The sequence below is a fragment of the Natrix helvetica genome, assembly GCF_964273705.1.
Source record: "Natrix helvetica genome assembly, chromosome: 1".
NCBI lineage: Eukaryota > Metazoa > Chordata > Lepidosauria > Squamata > Natricidae > Natrix > Natrix helvetica.
Genome location: NC_138548.1, coordinates 202291223 through 202304647, shown reverse-complemented (window position 1 = coordinate 202304647; position 13425 = coordinate 202291223). Strand labels below are relative to the sequence as shown.

General features: G+C 42.9%; 1 protein-coding gene across 2 annotated transcripts in view; it reads left to right on the top strand.

The window, feature by feature from the left end:
• GRIPAP1 (GRIP1 associated protein 1) overlaps nucleotides 1-13425 on the top strand; it is a 75672-nt gene that overhangs the window by 39535 nt on the left and 22712 nt on the right. For both annotated transcript variants that reach the window (XM_081939245.1, XM_081939246.1), the window contains 2 exons: nucleotides 449-505; nucleotides 1892-1991. In XM_081939245.1, coding sequence (XP_081795371.1) covers nucleotides 449-505; nucleotides 1892-1991 — 157 coding nt within the window. The remainder of the gene's footprint in view (nucleotides 1-448; nucleotides 506-1891; nucleotides 1992-13425) is intronic.

Genomic DNA, 13425 nt, shown 5'->3' with positions numbered 1-13425 from the left:
TTGAGTCCTTGCCAAAAGAAGTAACATCATATAGAAATTAGTCTTTTTTCTCATGTTTTCCCAGGCTAAGCTCCTGCTTTATTAAGTTGCCACACACTTCTCGAAAGTCACCTCTGTGCCTTTCTACAGTTTGTGATTATACCCTTTTTTGTGGTAGATGGGCTAATTGTAAAATATAAGAACAGCTAAGGGAAGGGAAAAAGGAATTCCTAGAATATGACTGGGATTGGAGATAAAGCTAGGGGAAGCAGCTTTGGCACATTTTTCCCCCTTTCGTAGTATGACATTTTCAGAGTAGCGGAAACTTTGCTACTATCCCAGCCCTGTTATATGAAAGTGATAAAGAGATCCCATCACTTGCAGCTCAGTGGTCCTGCTTTACAAAGAGGGGCCATTGTAAAGATGAGATGTACCATTTTGACTTATGAAGTCCATGTCTCTCTGGCAGGAAGTGAAGGACACAGTAGATGGGCAACGGATCCTGGAGAAGAAAGGAAGTGCAGCAGTAAGTTGGAGAGATTCTTTATGGAAATTGGGAAGGGGGTATAGGAATGTGGACATCATACTTGGTCTTGCTGGTTGAGCTATTGTGACACTCAGCTTGCGGGCCTTTGCCTCTTTCTAATTAACCGATGAGATTATTTTATCAGGACAGGACATTTTTGTTCCATCCTCTTTGTGACATCTGAAGAAAATGTGAGGTTGAGAATTGCTGGCAGGCTTTAAGACAAGCCTGATAAATTCCAGTCTACCACCACAGTTAAAAGAGAAGGTTGGAAACATCAGGCCCTCTGAACCTGGCAAACAGGAACTATTTGGTTTTCTGGAAAGATTTTTATTGTTACTAGGGTAATAAAACAAACTGATGAAATCCCTTCACCTTAAGCACGTTAAATTGTAATGGAGTCATGCCCACTTCTCATACTCCATACTGGTCTGGCTTCTTCTCACTGTTGCTGGTTTAAGTAACCAGAAAGAATAATATGAGTTGCCTGAATAAAGATGATTCCAGAAGCTGGAGATGGTTCTCCTGATGGATGATATCCTCATGGTCCTGACATTACTGGAAAACTCTTCCTTCTATCCAGTGCATGCCACCAATTGCTAAATCATGCAGATGTCTAGCCAATGCCTAATCCCAAACTCTTCAAAACTGCCTTTTGTTGTATTTTCTGACCTTAATTGCAGTGTTGTGATTCCAAGATTTCCTCATGTCCGCCAATATGAATGTAGTACCTACAGAAAGTCAAATGACACCTTCACAAGCCTTGCCTTTTTGTGTAGAACAGGTGATTGTAGTCCAATACTAATGAAAGAGAAGTACAGGTAGAGCTTAATGGCCACTCATTCAGTGATCGTTCAGAGTTACAGTGGCACGGAATGAGGGGTCTTATGGCTGTTCCTCAAAGTTGTAGTGCCTCCACAATCATGGGCATGTGGCAGTGCACTTGGCAAGCGATGCACGATTATGACAGTTGTGGTGTCTTGCAGTCACATGATTGCTATTTGTGATCTTCACTTCTAGCTTCCAACAAAGAAAGTTCAGTGGGGAAGCCAGCAGTAAGTCACAAGTCAGTCATGTGATATTGCGCTTAATGGACATGCATAATTCACTTAATAACTGCAACGGGCACTGCCAGAACTACTATTGTAAGTTGGCCTGGCCACATGATTTTATGCTTTATGACCGTGTCGGTTGGCGAATGAGTTCCTGGCCCCAATTACGTTAGCTAACTGAGGACTTCCTATATTATGCATGTGCTGGATAGCAGGCTTCTTTGCTTAGCTTGTGCAAAGAGGGCTAAATTGGGGATGGGTCAGCCAGTGGTGGGACTAAGCATCAGTGAATCCAACCTTGATATCCTCCACATCTCTCTCTTCCCCCGAACAGTTGAAGGACCTCAAAAGACAGCTTCATCTAGAAAGGAAGCGAGCAGATAAACTTCAGGAGCGCCTGCAGGAAATCTTGACCAACAGCAAGAGTAGGACAGGTAAGAGGTGACCATCATGCCTGCAGAGGGGAGAGGGGACAATGGCTTTGTGTATATAGGAGTTTGGGTTTTTTCCCCCATCTCCACTATATTCAGTGTTGTAATTCAGCCGGTAGTCCAGAAAGCCATTGGGGCCATTAACTCTCAAATGCAAAGCTGTCTTCTTCTTCTTCTTCTTCTTCTTCTGAATTTTGGTATCGGAAAGCATGTTTTTGTTTGAGTAACTTCAACCTCTTGTTTAGAATCCCTTTAGTACTGAATAGTTTTAGTGGGTTTACATTTTGCTCATTTCAGAAATATTTCTACTTTAAGTCATTTTGCCTTCAAAACAAAACTCAGCGACCTTAAAAGCATTCCTTTTGTTTCAATTAGGATGACTAATTCAGCTTGGTTTTTTTTTTCCCAAATGTATTTTGGGAACTTGCAGAAATTTGCTTTGAAAGACACATTTACACGTAAACCTCTGTTGGAGCCCAGGCTTTTGTGGTAAAGGCGGCCACGTGCCAGCTTTTCTCTACCTTTGCTCCCTGTGGAGAAAGAGCAGGCACAACGATCCATTTGCAGCTGCTATGAGTTACTTTTGCAATGGTTTGCCAATAAAATTGCTCATATATGCAAAAATCTGAGCTCTGTGTGGGCAGAATAGGAGAGGTTGATTGGATAATATTCTGTAATGCTATCTGGGATTCATTTTGGCTTCTAAACTACAAGGGAAGGATATAGGATGTGCTGAGGCATGAGATCCACCACTTGTGGGGCAAACTCTACTAGTTGAGTTCAGGAGATGATCAGCGCTAGGAGAAGGGGTTGTACCAGTTGCCTTATAGCTGCAGCGTATTTCTTGTTAAATAAGTCCTTCTTGGATCCAAGCATTGGAAAACCTCCACTGCATCTCCAACCTTCCCTTTTGTAGGGAGGAGGGGTAGAGGAGGCATCAGCTGCAGACTTTAAGAGAAGTAGATTATCTTGACATTTATTTTTTTTTAGTCTGGATTCAGGCCTGGAAACAGAATGGAAAATGTAACAGGTTACTCTGATGAACAACTTTTGTTGGCTTTGTTAGGTAAGAAGAGTGCATCCTTCTTGGTTCCCTTAGCATGTAGTACCAATGACCATGATATACTTCTGAATTATCTGCAAGGACTGGAGGAGGGAGGCACTGTATGGTGTTTCTGCTCTTTTCTGGGTGGGTGTTTCCAATCAGTAGAGAAAGAGAGGCTGGCCAGCTGTTGGCTTCCTTGTTGGGTGCTGCAACATTTGCTCTTCTTTCTCCTAATTTTGAAAATCTAACCGTTTCGTGTAAATTTTAAAAAGCAGATGAGAGGGGGTTATCTTATTAATTTGGGGTGATGTATCAATATACTGCTGATGCCTCAGTTATATACATATATACCCATCTCAGACCAAGCAGGAAATATGGTGGAGTTCTTGATCCTGGTGCAGATCTCAATGGGGTGAAACAAACAGAATTCTGGCACAACAGAAGGCTATTTTTTATTTTTTTAAATCTGACTCTTATTAGCTCCTATTATTATTCTGCGTTGTACTCACTTCGAAGAAGCAGGTCCCCATGGCTTGTGGGTTTTCCTAGATTCTTAGCTACTGTTTGATTAGGCCTGCAGTTAGAAGCTGCGATCAAAGGAACCTTTGCCCAGTTTCAGCTGGTGTGCAGGCTGTGGCCCTAATTGGAGCGGGAGAGCTTGGTGAAGGTAACTCACACCCTCATCAACTAGAAATTAGACTACTGCAATGGTTTTTACCTAGGGCCACCTATGAAGATTATCTGGGAAATGAAATTGGTGCAAAATACAGCTGGCTGTTTATTAGTATGTGTAAGCCATATATCCATGTGACTGGTCCTGCATTGGCTTCTAATACGTTTTTGGGTGTAATTCAAAAGGGCTAATTGTAAGCTGTAAAGCCCTATGTGGCTTGGCTACCTGGTATCTCCAGGACTGCCTTGTATCTTCATTCTAAGAAAGGAGGGTCAGTTTTCCACCCCCTCTCCACACCTCCTGCCTGAGGTTGGGGAGCTAGGGACCCAGAAGCAGAGTTTCTCTGTGATAGCACTTTCACTGTGCAGTAGCCGTTGGCTAGAGATGTATTTGGTGCCTACCATGAAGTCCTTTAGACAGGGGGTAAAACACTGTTGCTTCATACAGGGCTCAGTTTGTAATTGCTGTTGGAAGACTAGACACACCGTTGAGTAGTATTATCTGATCTGGTGTATTTTTTAATTCAGTATTGATTCTATTTTGACTGTTCTGATTGCTCTTATGTAAGCCACCAGGAATTGTGTTGGGTTGTGGCAGTACAGAAACATCGCAAAAAAACCCCACAAATAAGTACACAAACACGTGGCCTGACCGTCTCCGAGAGAAGAATGCTGTGCTTCCTATCATATTGTAAACCTTTTTCACCCTGTGTTACTGGAGAAGCATAGTGCGTACATACAACCATGACCATGTAATGTGGAGAGTAGGTACATATGTACCTTTCTTATTGAATCTCATGAGCACTTTCAAAGGTGCCGTAGGTACAGGAACCAAGGATAGGTAAGATTTTTGCAAGCTAATGTAAATGAAAACGAGTTCATGTGGGTATTAAATTAACCATTACATTTCAATAGGTAAAACATGTAGCTGATACCAGCTTGCTTTTTAGAGAACTTCTTCGACTTGAGCCTAGAAGTTGATTCAAACTGGGGTAAGATGGGGTAGAAAAGGAGCAAGCAGACCGCAGGGTCACTGGGTCAAATTTTTCTTTTTCTTAGAACCCTGAGATTCATAGATCAAAGGCTATCTATAAAATAATCTCATGGATACATCCTTACAGGTTGAATTTCTTTTTAAAAATCAGCCTAGGAATATGTGATCCATATCAGGAATCGGATTCATGAGTCGTTTCGTGCAAAAATCCTCTTCTGGTTTTTCCACAAGTGTTTTTTTTCCCAACAACATTGAGAAGACAATTGTTTTGTCTGTCAGGGAAAAATCCTGACAGATCTCCTCAAAGCATTTAAAAGTCTATCAGATATTCTGATTTGTCCTCTGATCACCTGTAGCTTTGAGCCTCCCTGAAAGCGTGTCCAAGTTTGTAGATTTCTATCAGCATCTGTTATAGCATCGCTTTTAAGACGTGAATTCAATCCTGGGAACAAATGAAATATTTGAAGCAAAATACACATCTATTTCCAGAACTTGCAACGGCAGCAAGTTTTGAGAACTCCTAGATCAGCATTGTCACAGACATAAGCTGTATTCCAGGGGGGAGAAATGACGCTGTCTCCAATTGCCAGGCACCACAGGAATAGGAAGCCTGCTGTCCGGCTTGTATAGCGGTCAGTCAGACACCTGGCTGTCCCAGCTGTGTGTGGTCTGGAGGGAGGGGAACCAGGCAAGTTGAAATTGCTCCCAGGGAAGTTCAGCATTAAAACATTAATCAGCTCAGCGAGTCTCCTGGGAAGAGAGGGAATGCTGGAAAGGGCAATTATTGTATCTGTCTGTATAGCCCTTTTTTGAATGGGGAAAGAGGATATGATGGGCTTGGATTGGAGCAGAGCCGGGCTGCCTAGTCAGGATAGTAGTTGAAGTAGAATGGACAAAGGTGGTGAAGAGACTATTTCCTTAGGGTAGCAGAGGTGGTATTCAGCAGGTTCTCACCAGTTCTGGAGAACCAGTAGCGGAGATTTTGAGTAGTTCGGAGAACCCGTAAATACTCACTGGCCCTATCAGGGGAAAAATTTCACCCTGAAGAAAAATGAGGTCTATGGATCGGGCTGATTCCCAACAGCATATGCATTAAGATATGAAGAAAAAGAATAATAGTCTTGAGAAGCATATTCTAATTAATAAACAAACTTTAATACGAAAATAATAAATGGAAATAAAACGAAACTAACTAATTGTTACATTTTGATAAGAAAAGGTTCCATCTGCCAGCTTGGCAGCCGGACAAAAGTTCAGCAGTAGCTTTCTCTTTCTCTCTCCTTCTCTGGAATGTGTGAAGACATGCGCAATAAATATATGGACTTTTCAGATAAGAACTTTTATGACCTGCGCAATAACTCTTTCTCAGTTTAACTCTTCAGTGTCAGTTCAGTCAGTTCATATCTAGCAAACTTTTTTAACGTAGTGACAGGCCCCACCCCTGTCTATGCTCTGCCTCCCGAGTCCCAGCTGATCAGGAGGGAATGGGGATTTTGCAGTAACCTTCCCTGGAGTGGGGAGGGAATGGAGATTTTACAGGATCCTTCCCCTGCCACGCCCACCAAGCCACGCCCACAGAACCGGTAGTTAAAAAAAATTTGAATCCCACCACTGTAGGGCAGCCCTTTATTTGGGCATCTCTGCCCACTGGTAATATATGAATGACATGGTAAGGTTTCGAAACCTGAAGAATCAACCTCAGTATTGAGAACTTTGGAGAGAGTTCCATCAGATATGGCCCAGAAGCCATGTTTCTTGACTGCCTTTGCCAGTGGACAAAGTGAGGATTTTTAAATCACAACCTGCTAAACTGCTGTCTGGTATCCAAAGAGTCAAGTCCTTCCCAAGGGTTCCTCTTGCCCAAACCTGTGTCTCCTCTACTGCATGTATCGTGTTTTCCCGAAAATAAGACAGGGTCTCATTTTCTTTTGACCTCTGAAATAAGCACTTATTTTCGGGGAGGTCTTATTATTTTGAGGTGCAGGAGGCGGTGAGCGTGGTCACCTCATGGCTGATGCTGTGTTGCAATATTTTCGGGGGAGGGCTTATTTCAGCAAATGTGCTCAAAAGCCCGATTGGGTTTATTATCCGGGGAGGTCTTATTTTAGGGGAAACGGGGTACATGGTCACATCCATGAAGTAAGTCATTTATGTGCACTAGGGCCCTCTGGCTGTTGCTGAACTACACGTCCTTCGATCTTTGTCTTTACCATGCTTATTGGTCCTGCTGCTTAAACTTATGAAACAGCTGGAGGAACATTGGTGTTAATCTTGTCATTGGGTCTTCTGGGAAAGATGGTAAAACTTTTCAGGGCACCTTGATCTTGGAATTGTGAAATATGATTTTTAAAGGCACAATCAATCCATTCTAAATGAGTGGCCTTGAGGTGGAGCTCTCGCCTCACAAATCAGGAGGCTGTGAGTTCGATCCTAGGTAGTGGCAGATTTTCTCTTTCTGGGCACAATGAGTAAATATTAGCTGTAAACTCTCCATTGGCGACAGGAAGGGCATCCGGCCAGTAAACACTCAGCTCCATTCAGTTGCCCTGACTGCATCCTGATGTAGGGGATTACGGGGTCATTAAAAGACCAAAAAAAAAAAAATCAATCCATTCTAAACTGCTCTGCCCTCAGCTTTACAAAAGGGATTTCTAGTTGTATAAAAGAGCCTGTATAATTCTCCCTCTTTAAAGTAAGGCTGAAGCAAACAGTTTTCCTGAACCCCAGGCAACCTACAAACTAAAGGTGTTTTTTTTTAACCTTGCTGTTTTTCCTCTAGGGATCCTAGTTCAAGAAAAATTTTCTTAATTTTCCGAGTTTCTTCTTTGTCGTTCTTGTGTGGTGCACCTGCACAAAGCAGAAAATGTTTCCCATCCTCGGCAGGCCAGTTTTCCAGCATAAAATTGACTTTTTCTCTCTCTGGCAACATAACAGTGACCTCCAGCTTAGCCTGTTGCTAAAAGAAAAGCTTAGGCTGTGGAGAAAGACAGGCCTTTGCAGCATCAGTAACCAAGAATGGCACTTGAATGAACAAGTGGTTTAAAGCAGTGGTGGGTTCCGGCAGCCGATACTGCCAGTTCGCTCAAAGTCACGCCCTGCGCTTGCGCACTTGATGCGCACTGCGCTTGCATGCATAGTACAACAAAAATTGCTCTGCGCATGCGCAGAAGCCAAAAACAAGATGGCGGCACCTACGGCAACGCCAGAAGAACCGGTTCGTGGCGTGGCAGGCCTGGGTCGCTGCCAGTTCCAGCGACCCAGACCAACAAATTACTACCAGTTCAGCTGAACTGGTAGGAACCCACCACTGGTTTGAGGCCTGGGTCAGAGTTAGGGAGATTCCTGTGATTGTCTGCTTCAGGTTGCCAGCACCAAAGAGGTCTCTGTATTTTTGTGACTGAATTAAAAATGAACCATCCAGGCTGAGCAGCTGCTGTGTTTGCTGTAGGATCTTTCACTTCCTACGCACCCAGCAACTCTCCTTTTGAGAAGCTCTTGGAGTTGTGTTGGATGGTTGGTAAAACTGCTAAAAATCCCACTTCTGGCGTCAGAGGATGGTCCAGGAACACGAGGTGCAGAGAATTTCTGAAACAATGCAGTATCCACCTGGTTGATGGTCTAGATGGGAAGTCACAGTGCCCTTCATTGTAATAGGATATCTGTCTCTACAGGCAGATGTAGATGCCAGTGTGGAAAAGAAGAAATACCTTTTCCACCCTCGACCTTGCCTTTCTTATTAATTGAGCCATGGGAGAAGAAAGCGGATCTCTGTTTGCTGAAATGCTATCAAATTTAGACTCTTCTGCCTGCTCTCTGCTCTCCTTTCCTTTGTTTTTTTTTTAATACTTATCAAAGTTTGGGAGAATTTATACAAAACATATCACAATGGAACACGATGCAAAAGGAGGGAGGAAGCTACAAAGATGGCGATAGGCTTCTGTTGATTGTCTGGGACGGGATATAAGGGGAGGGTGAGGTTTAGTCTGATGTTCTGACTATCCTTAAATGGTTGTCATTCTTGTTGAGGAGTGACCTTAGAACAGTGATGGGGAACCTTTTCGGCACCAAGTGCCAAAATCAGAACATGCGCATGTGTGCGCATGAGCCCTGGAAACTCAAAGACCAGCTGACCGGTGTGCATGCATGCATCGGCCACCTGGTGGTCTGGTTTCCAGCACGCACATGCGCACCAGCCAGCTGGTCTTCAAGTTTCTCTGGCTCCAGCGCGCACTAAGATCACCTGGCTGGCACACATGTGCATGCTGAAACCAGAAGAGCAGCTGGCGATGACTCACTTGCCCACAGAGAGGGCTCTGCGTTCCACCTCTGGCACACATGCCATAGGTTCGCCCTCACGGCCTTAGAACAACTCACTGAAAGATTTGGGTAGCAAGTAATGGACAAACTCTTTCCCATCAGGGAAGACGACTTTAAGAATAAGGACGATATCCTGGCATAAGGAACTTCCTGTTTAGGAAAGAATAGAAAACATATAGCTTGGATTCATGGCTGAGATGACATCGTAAACCTGCCTTGGTTCTCCTTGAAGCTGTACGACCCAGCTTGAAGAGAGGGTATCCCTGTGGGAGTGTCTGGGGTCCTCCCACAAAGTGAGGCCTTTAAGAGAAGCCATTCCTCCTTATACCGCAAAAGAAATCCGGCTTGCCTAACGCCACCTCAGAAAAGACTGGTAAAAGGATAGAATGGGATCAGAGCCATCATAACTCTCATTCTTTTATCACTGTAAAGAGTAATCAGGATCTGCTGCTGAGTTCTGCTTCTGCTCTTGTCTTCCTGGTACTTTATGTGCTTATGTGGCTATATTTCTGCAAAGAGATCATGCTGGCTGGGGCTGATGGGAGCTGGCGGCCAAGACACTTAGAAAGCACTTGCTCGAAGAGTCTAAGTCAAGCAGTCTCAAACAGAATAGGTAGCAAAGGCTGAAGATTTTCCCCTTGCAGGTCTCCTTAGTAGCTTGTTTTAACCTTGCTTATTGTAAGCCCCTTGTGGATGCTTGGTCCTTGTTTTCTGATAAAACCACCCCTTTCAAAAGCAAAAGAAAGCTCGCTCGGTTGTTTCCGTGGATTGGTGATGCACCAGATGGTCTGTATTGGAAGCCACATTCTGCAATCTGCTTTTTAAAAAGCGTCCCTTGCTTTTTCGGTTTATATATGTGTACAATTTTCTGAGGTAGATTCATGTTCTCATTTCTTTTTCCTGATTTCAAACTGGCAGTAATTGTTCTCCTTTTTATCCACGTAGCACTCTTGTAGGGTGGATAAGAAGGGTTACACTATGACATAGCAGGTTTGGTTTGCACAATACATCAACTGTACAATGTGCTAGTGTCCCACACATGCCATCTGCCTTCTCTGAAGAAGATTGGAGAAGGAAGTTTGCCATCTCCCTAACCACAGTAGGTTATGATTACGCCTGACACCCAAATTCAGGATGCATGCTGGTTACAGTCACAGTACATCACGCAGTCCACCCATGATTTGTGGTAACTTGGTTTATGGGTTTGAAGAATGGTGGAAATTAGCTCTCCCCTGCAGTGGAAAACACAGTTAGCTAGAGGCCGACAAGCTGCTACATGGTGCCTTAAGGCTAGTAGGCTCACCCAAGTATTTTAACAGGTATCCTTACTTTTTAAAATCAGAATTTGGATAGGCAAAAGCCAAGTAACAGCTGCCAACTTTGGGTTTTCAGGCATATCTCTGAGCCCCACAGAGGCCCCAGATGCTTTTTATAGAAAATAAAAATAATATTGGTGGCTTGGTTCAGGAGAGTTAAGACAACTTGGCCAGACAAAGCTAAGCTGGGGGCTGTCGAGAACAGAGAGCCCATGTGATACAATAGCAAAAAGGTTAAACTAGGAGTATGGAGGTCTGGGTTCTATGTCACTCCCCAGCATGGATGATAACTGGGTGATTTTCGTTCACTCATTCTCTCTTAGGCTAGTGAACCTCACAGATTGCTATTCTCGGGAAAAATAGGAAGAGGAACTGCTACTCAGGAGCTGTCTTGAGGCAAGATGCACATCTACTGTAGTTAACAAATAAGCATTGTGAGAGGAGAAAAGAAGTGATAAATCTCACTTGTTTGCTGCCCGATCAGTTGTGTCTTGTGATGTGCTATGTACACTAGGGCAGTCTCCTTGTGAATGCATAACTACCTCCCTCTCTTGGCAGTTGTTTTATGAAAGAGCATGCAACATCTTTTCAAATTTCAAAGGTATCCATCAGAAACTCCCAAGCTACACCACTTGACAATGGATTGAAAATGGTAATAGGAGGAGCGTGAAGACACCAGACTGTTAGTAGCATGCTTGTTGCTTTGTTATTTTATGGTGAAGAGGTGGCAAATGGCTGTGTATGGACCTCAGGATAAATTTAATATCCTATCCAGGTCCATTTACGCCTCTCTGATTCTGTATTTTCCTGAACAATGAGCTATGCTTAACTTTGGTTTCTCAGCCAATGGATTGATTCTTCCTGTTTTCAGGAAAATCGTACATAAGATTAATCACAAAGTGCCCATTTCAGGCAATGTGACAACCATAATTAGTCTAAAAGAAAAGTGGAAGCTATTGAATTTCTCCTCAGAACTTCCCCAGTTGAAGAGAGGAGAAGCACATAAATCTAATCAGGAGGGAGGCTCATTTCCCATTTAAGACATCCTCCTGATATTTTATGAGTATGTTGGATTATAATCTCCAGAATTATCAACTATGAGAATTCTGGGGTTTGTTGTCTTATATTGTACATCTGCAGGCTTTTGTTACCGAGTTTATTGTGAAGTCTAGAGGCTGGTAGCTCAAAATTATCCAAACCCCCTCCCCCTTAACTGAATGGAAATCTTAGGAGGAACAGTTGGATAGCAAAAACCTGCTCAGCTAATGGCTACTGGTCAATTGCTTTTGGATTCTAGTGGGATAAACTAGATGCAGGTCAACTTTAATTACCCCGTTTCCCCCAAAATAAGACAGGGTCTTCTTTTCTTTTGACCCCCGAATTAAGCGCTTGACCTTATTTTCGGGGAGGTCTTATTATTTTTGAGGTTCAGGAGGCGTTGAGTGTGGTCACCTCATGGTGTTGCTGTGTTGCAATATTTTTTGGGAGGGCTTATTTTTTTGGGAGGGCTTATTTTAGCGCATGCGCTTAAAAGCCTGATTGGGCGTATTATCAGGGGAGGTCTTATTTTCAGGGAAACGGTATATTTAGATCATGGTTGTATATTATAATACATTAGTACTGTATGTTAAGGATTCCTCATTTAAAAATAGTCTCACTCACTTCCTTGTACACTTCATCCCCGCATGATGGTACATGATCATCTGTCTTGAAACTATTTTTTGTTGATCATCTCATCTAGATGTACCAGAGTAACAATTTTTTAAAAAAAATTATAAAGAGGGGAGATTCCAAATGAGACTGCCTGGTTTCTTTTCTTTTCTTTTCTTTTCTTTTTAATTATTACTTTATTTTATGTTACTTTCAAAAAAGAAGTTTAAAGTAGAACATTCAACACATGCACAAACTGTGACTGGGAACAAAGAATTTGCTATCTTCATACAAAAAGTAATTTGGGCCTTGAAGTCAAAACTGCGGAAATCTTTATGGGAGGGGGGATGGCAGCAGAAAGGATTCAGGTTGAGTTACTTCTCTACACATTGCGTCCAGTCACAACTCTCTTTAGCAAACTTTGCATTAGATACAAGCTATCTTAATGCTGGCCTTAAGTACAATTAATACTAACCTGCGCCCACTACATGGCATATTTAAGAAGACAGCATCCTGGCTTGTATGAACTGGGATTTTAGACCAGTAGAGGGAGTATGAAGACTTCACGGGGGTTGAGACCCAAAAGCTGTTGTTACCCTTTGCCTATGTATGACTGGATTTAGAGCATCACCTCATTAGTCCTGCAAAATAGCCCACCCAGGAAGCAGAGTCAGGAGTACTAGCTCTGTCTTTATTGTACGCTTACATTAACAGAATCTTGCAAGACTGGAAGTGTTCCTCTCCTCCTTTCCTTCTGAAATTCTTCTCATGTCATCCTCCCCTGCTGTAGGCAGAGACATTTTTTTCGTGCCAGTTGTTCAGTCTGTGGCTCTCCATCCTGTCTCTCAAAGTGATTCCCACATACTATCACAACCCCCTAGTCAGAACTGTGCATATTCTTAGTAATTAGATCTAGAAGAGGCTCACTGTTTCTAGGCCACATGTGATACCTGAAGCTGCAGAGTGAGAATCTGCTATTCTCAAGATTAGTTTGTTAATTCTCTTAGGAAGATGTGACATCAGATGAGATCAGAGTTACGCTCAAAGTGATTAGAAGAGAGGAATTTGCATGCAGTTGCTGAAACAAATCCTTCTAAAGATGGTCAATCTCTCATGGCTTCTGCCTACATCTTTTTCAGAACATTTTCCTATCATGTTGACTCTGTGAAAAAATAGAATCTCATTTCTTACATGTCCACAAACTATTCTATCCACCTAGTTCTGTTTCAAAATGTGGAAAAATGAAAAAGCCATGATGACAATTTAATCAGAGTTGATGCTGGTTGACCTCTGGGGGAAGCAATGGCCTATTGAAGATGGCTCCACTACAAATCTGATAACCACCGCAGAACAAGGACTTGGGAAAATCAGTGCCTCAGAATACCTTTCTGGACAAAGGGAAGGACCTATAAGCATTTCACACAGAAGGTCTCTGCAAGGAGA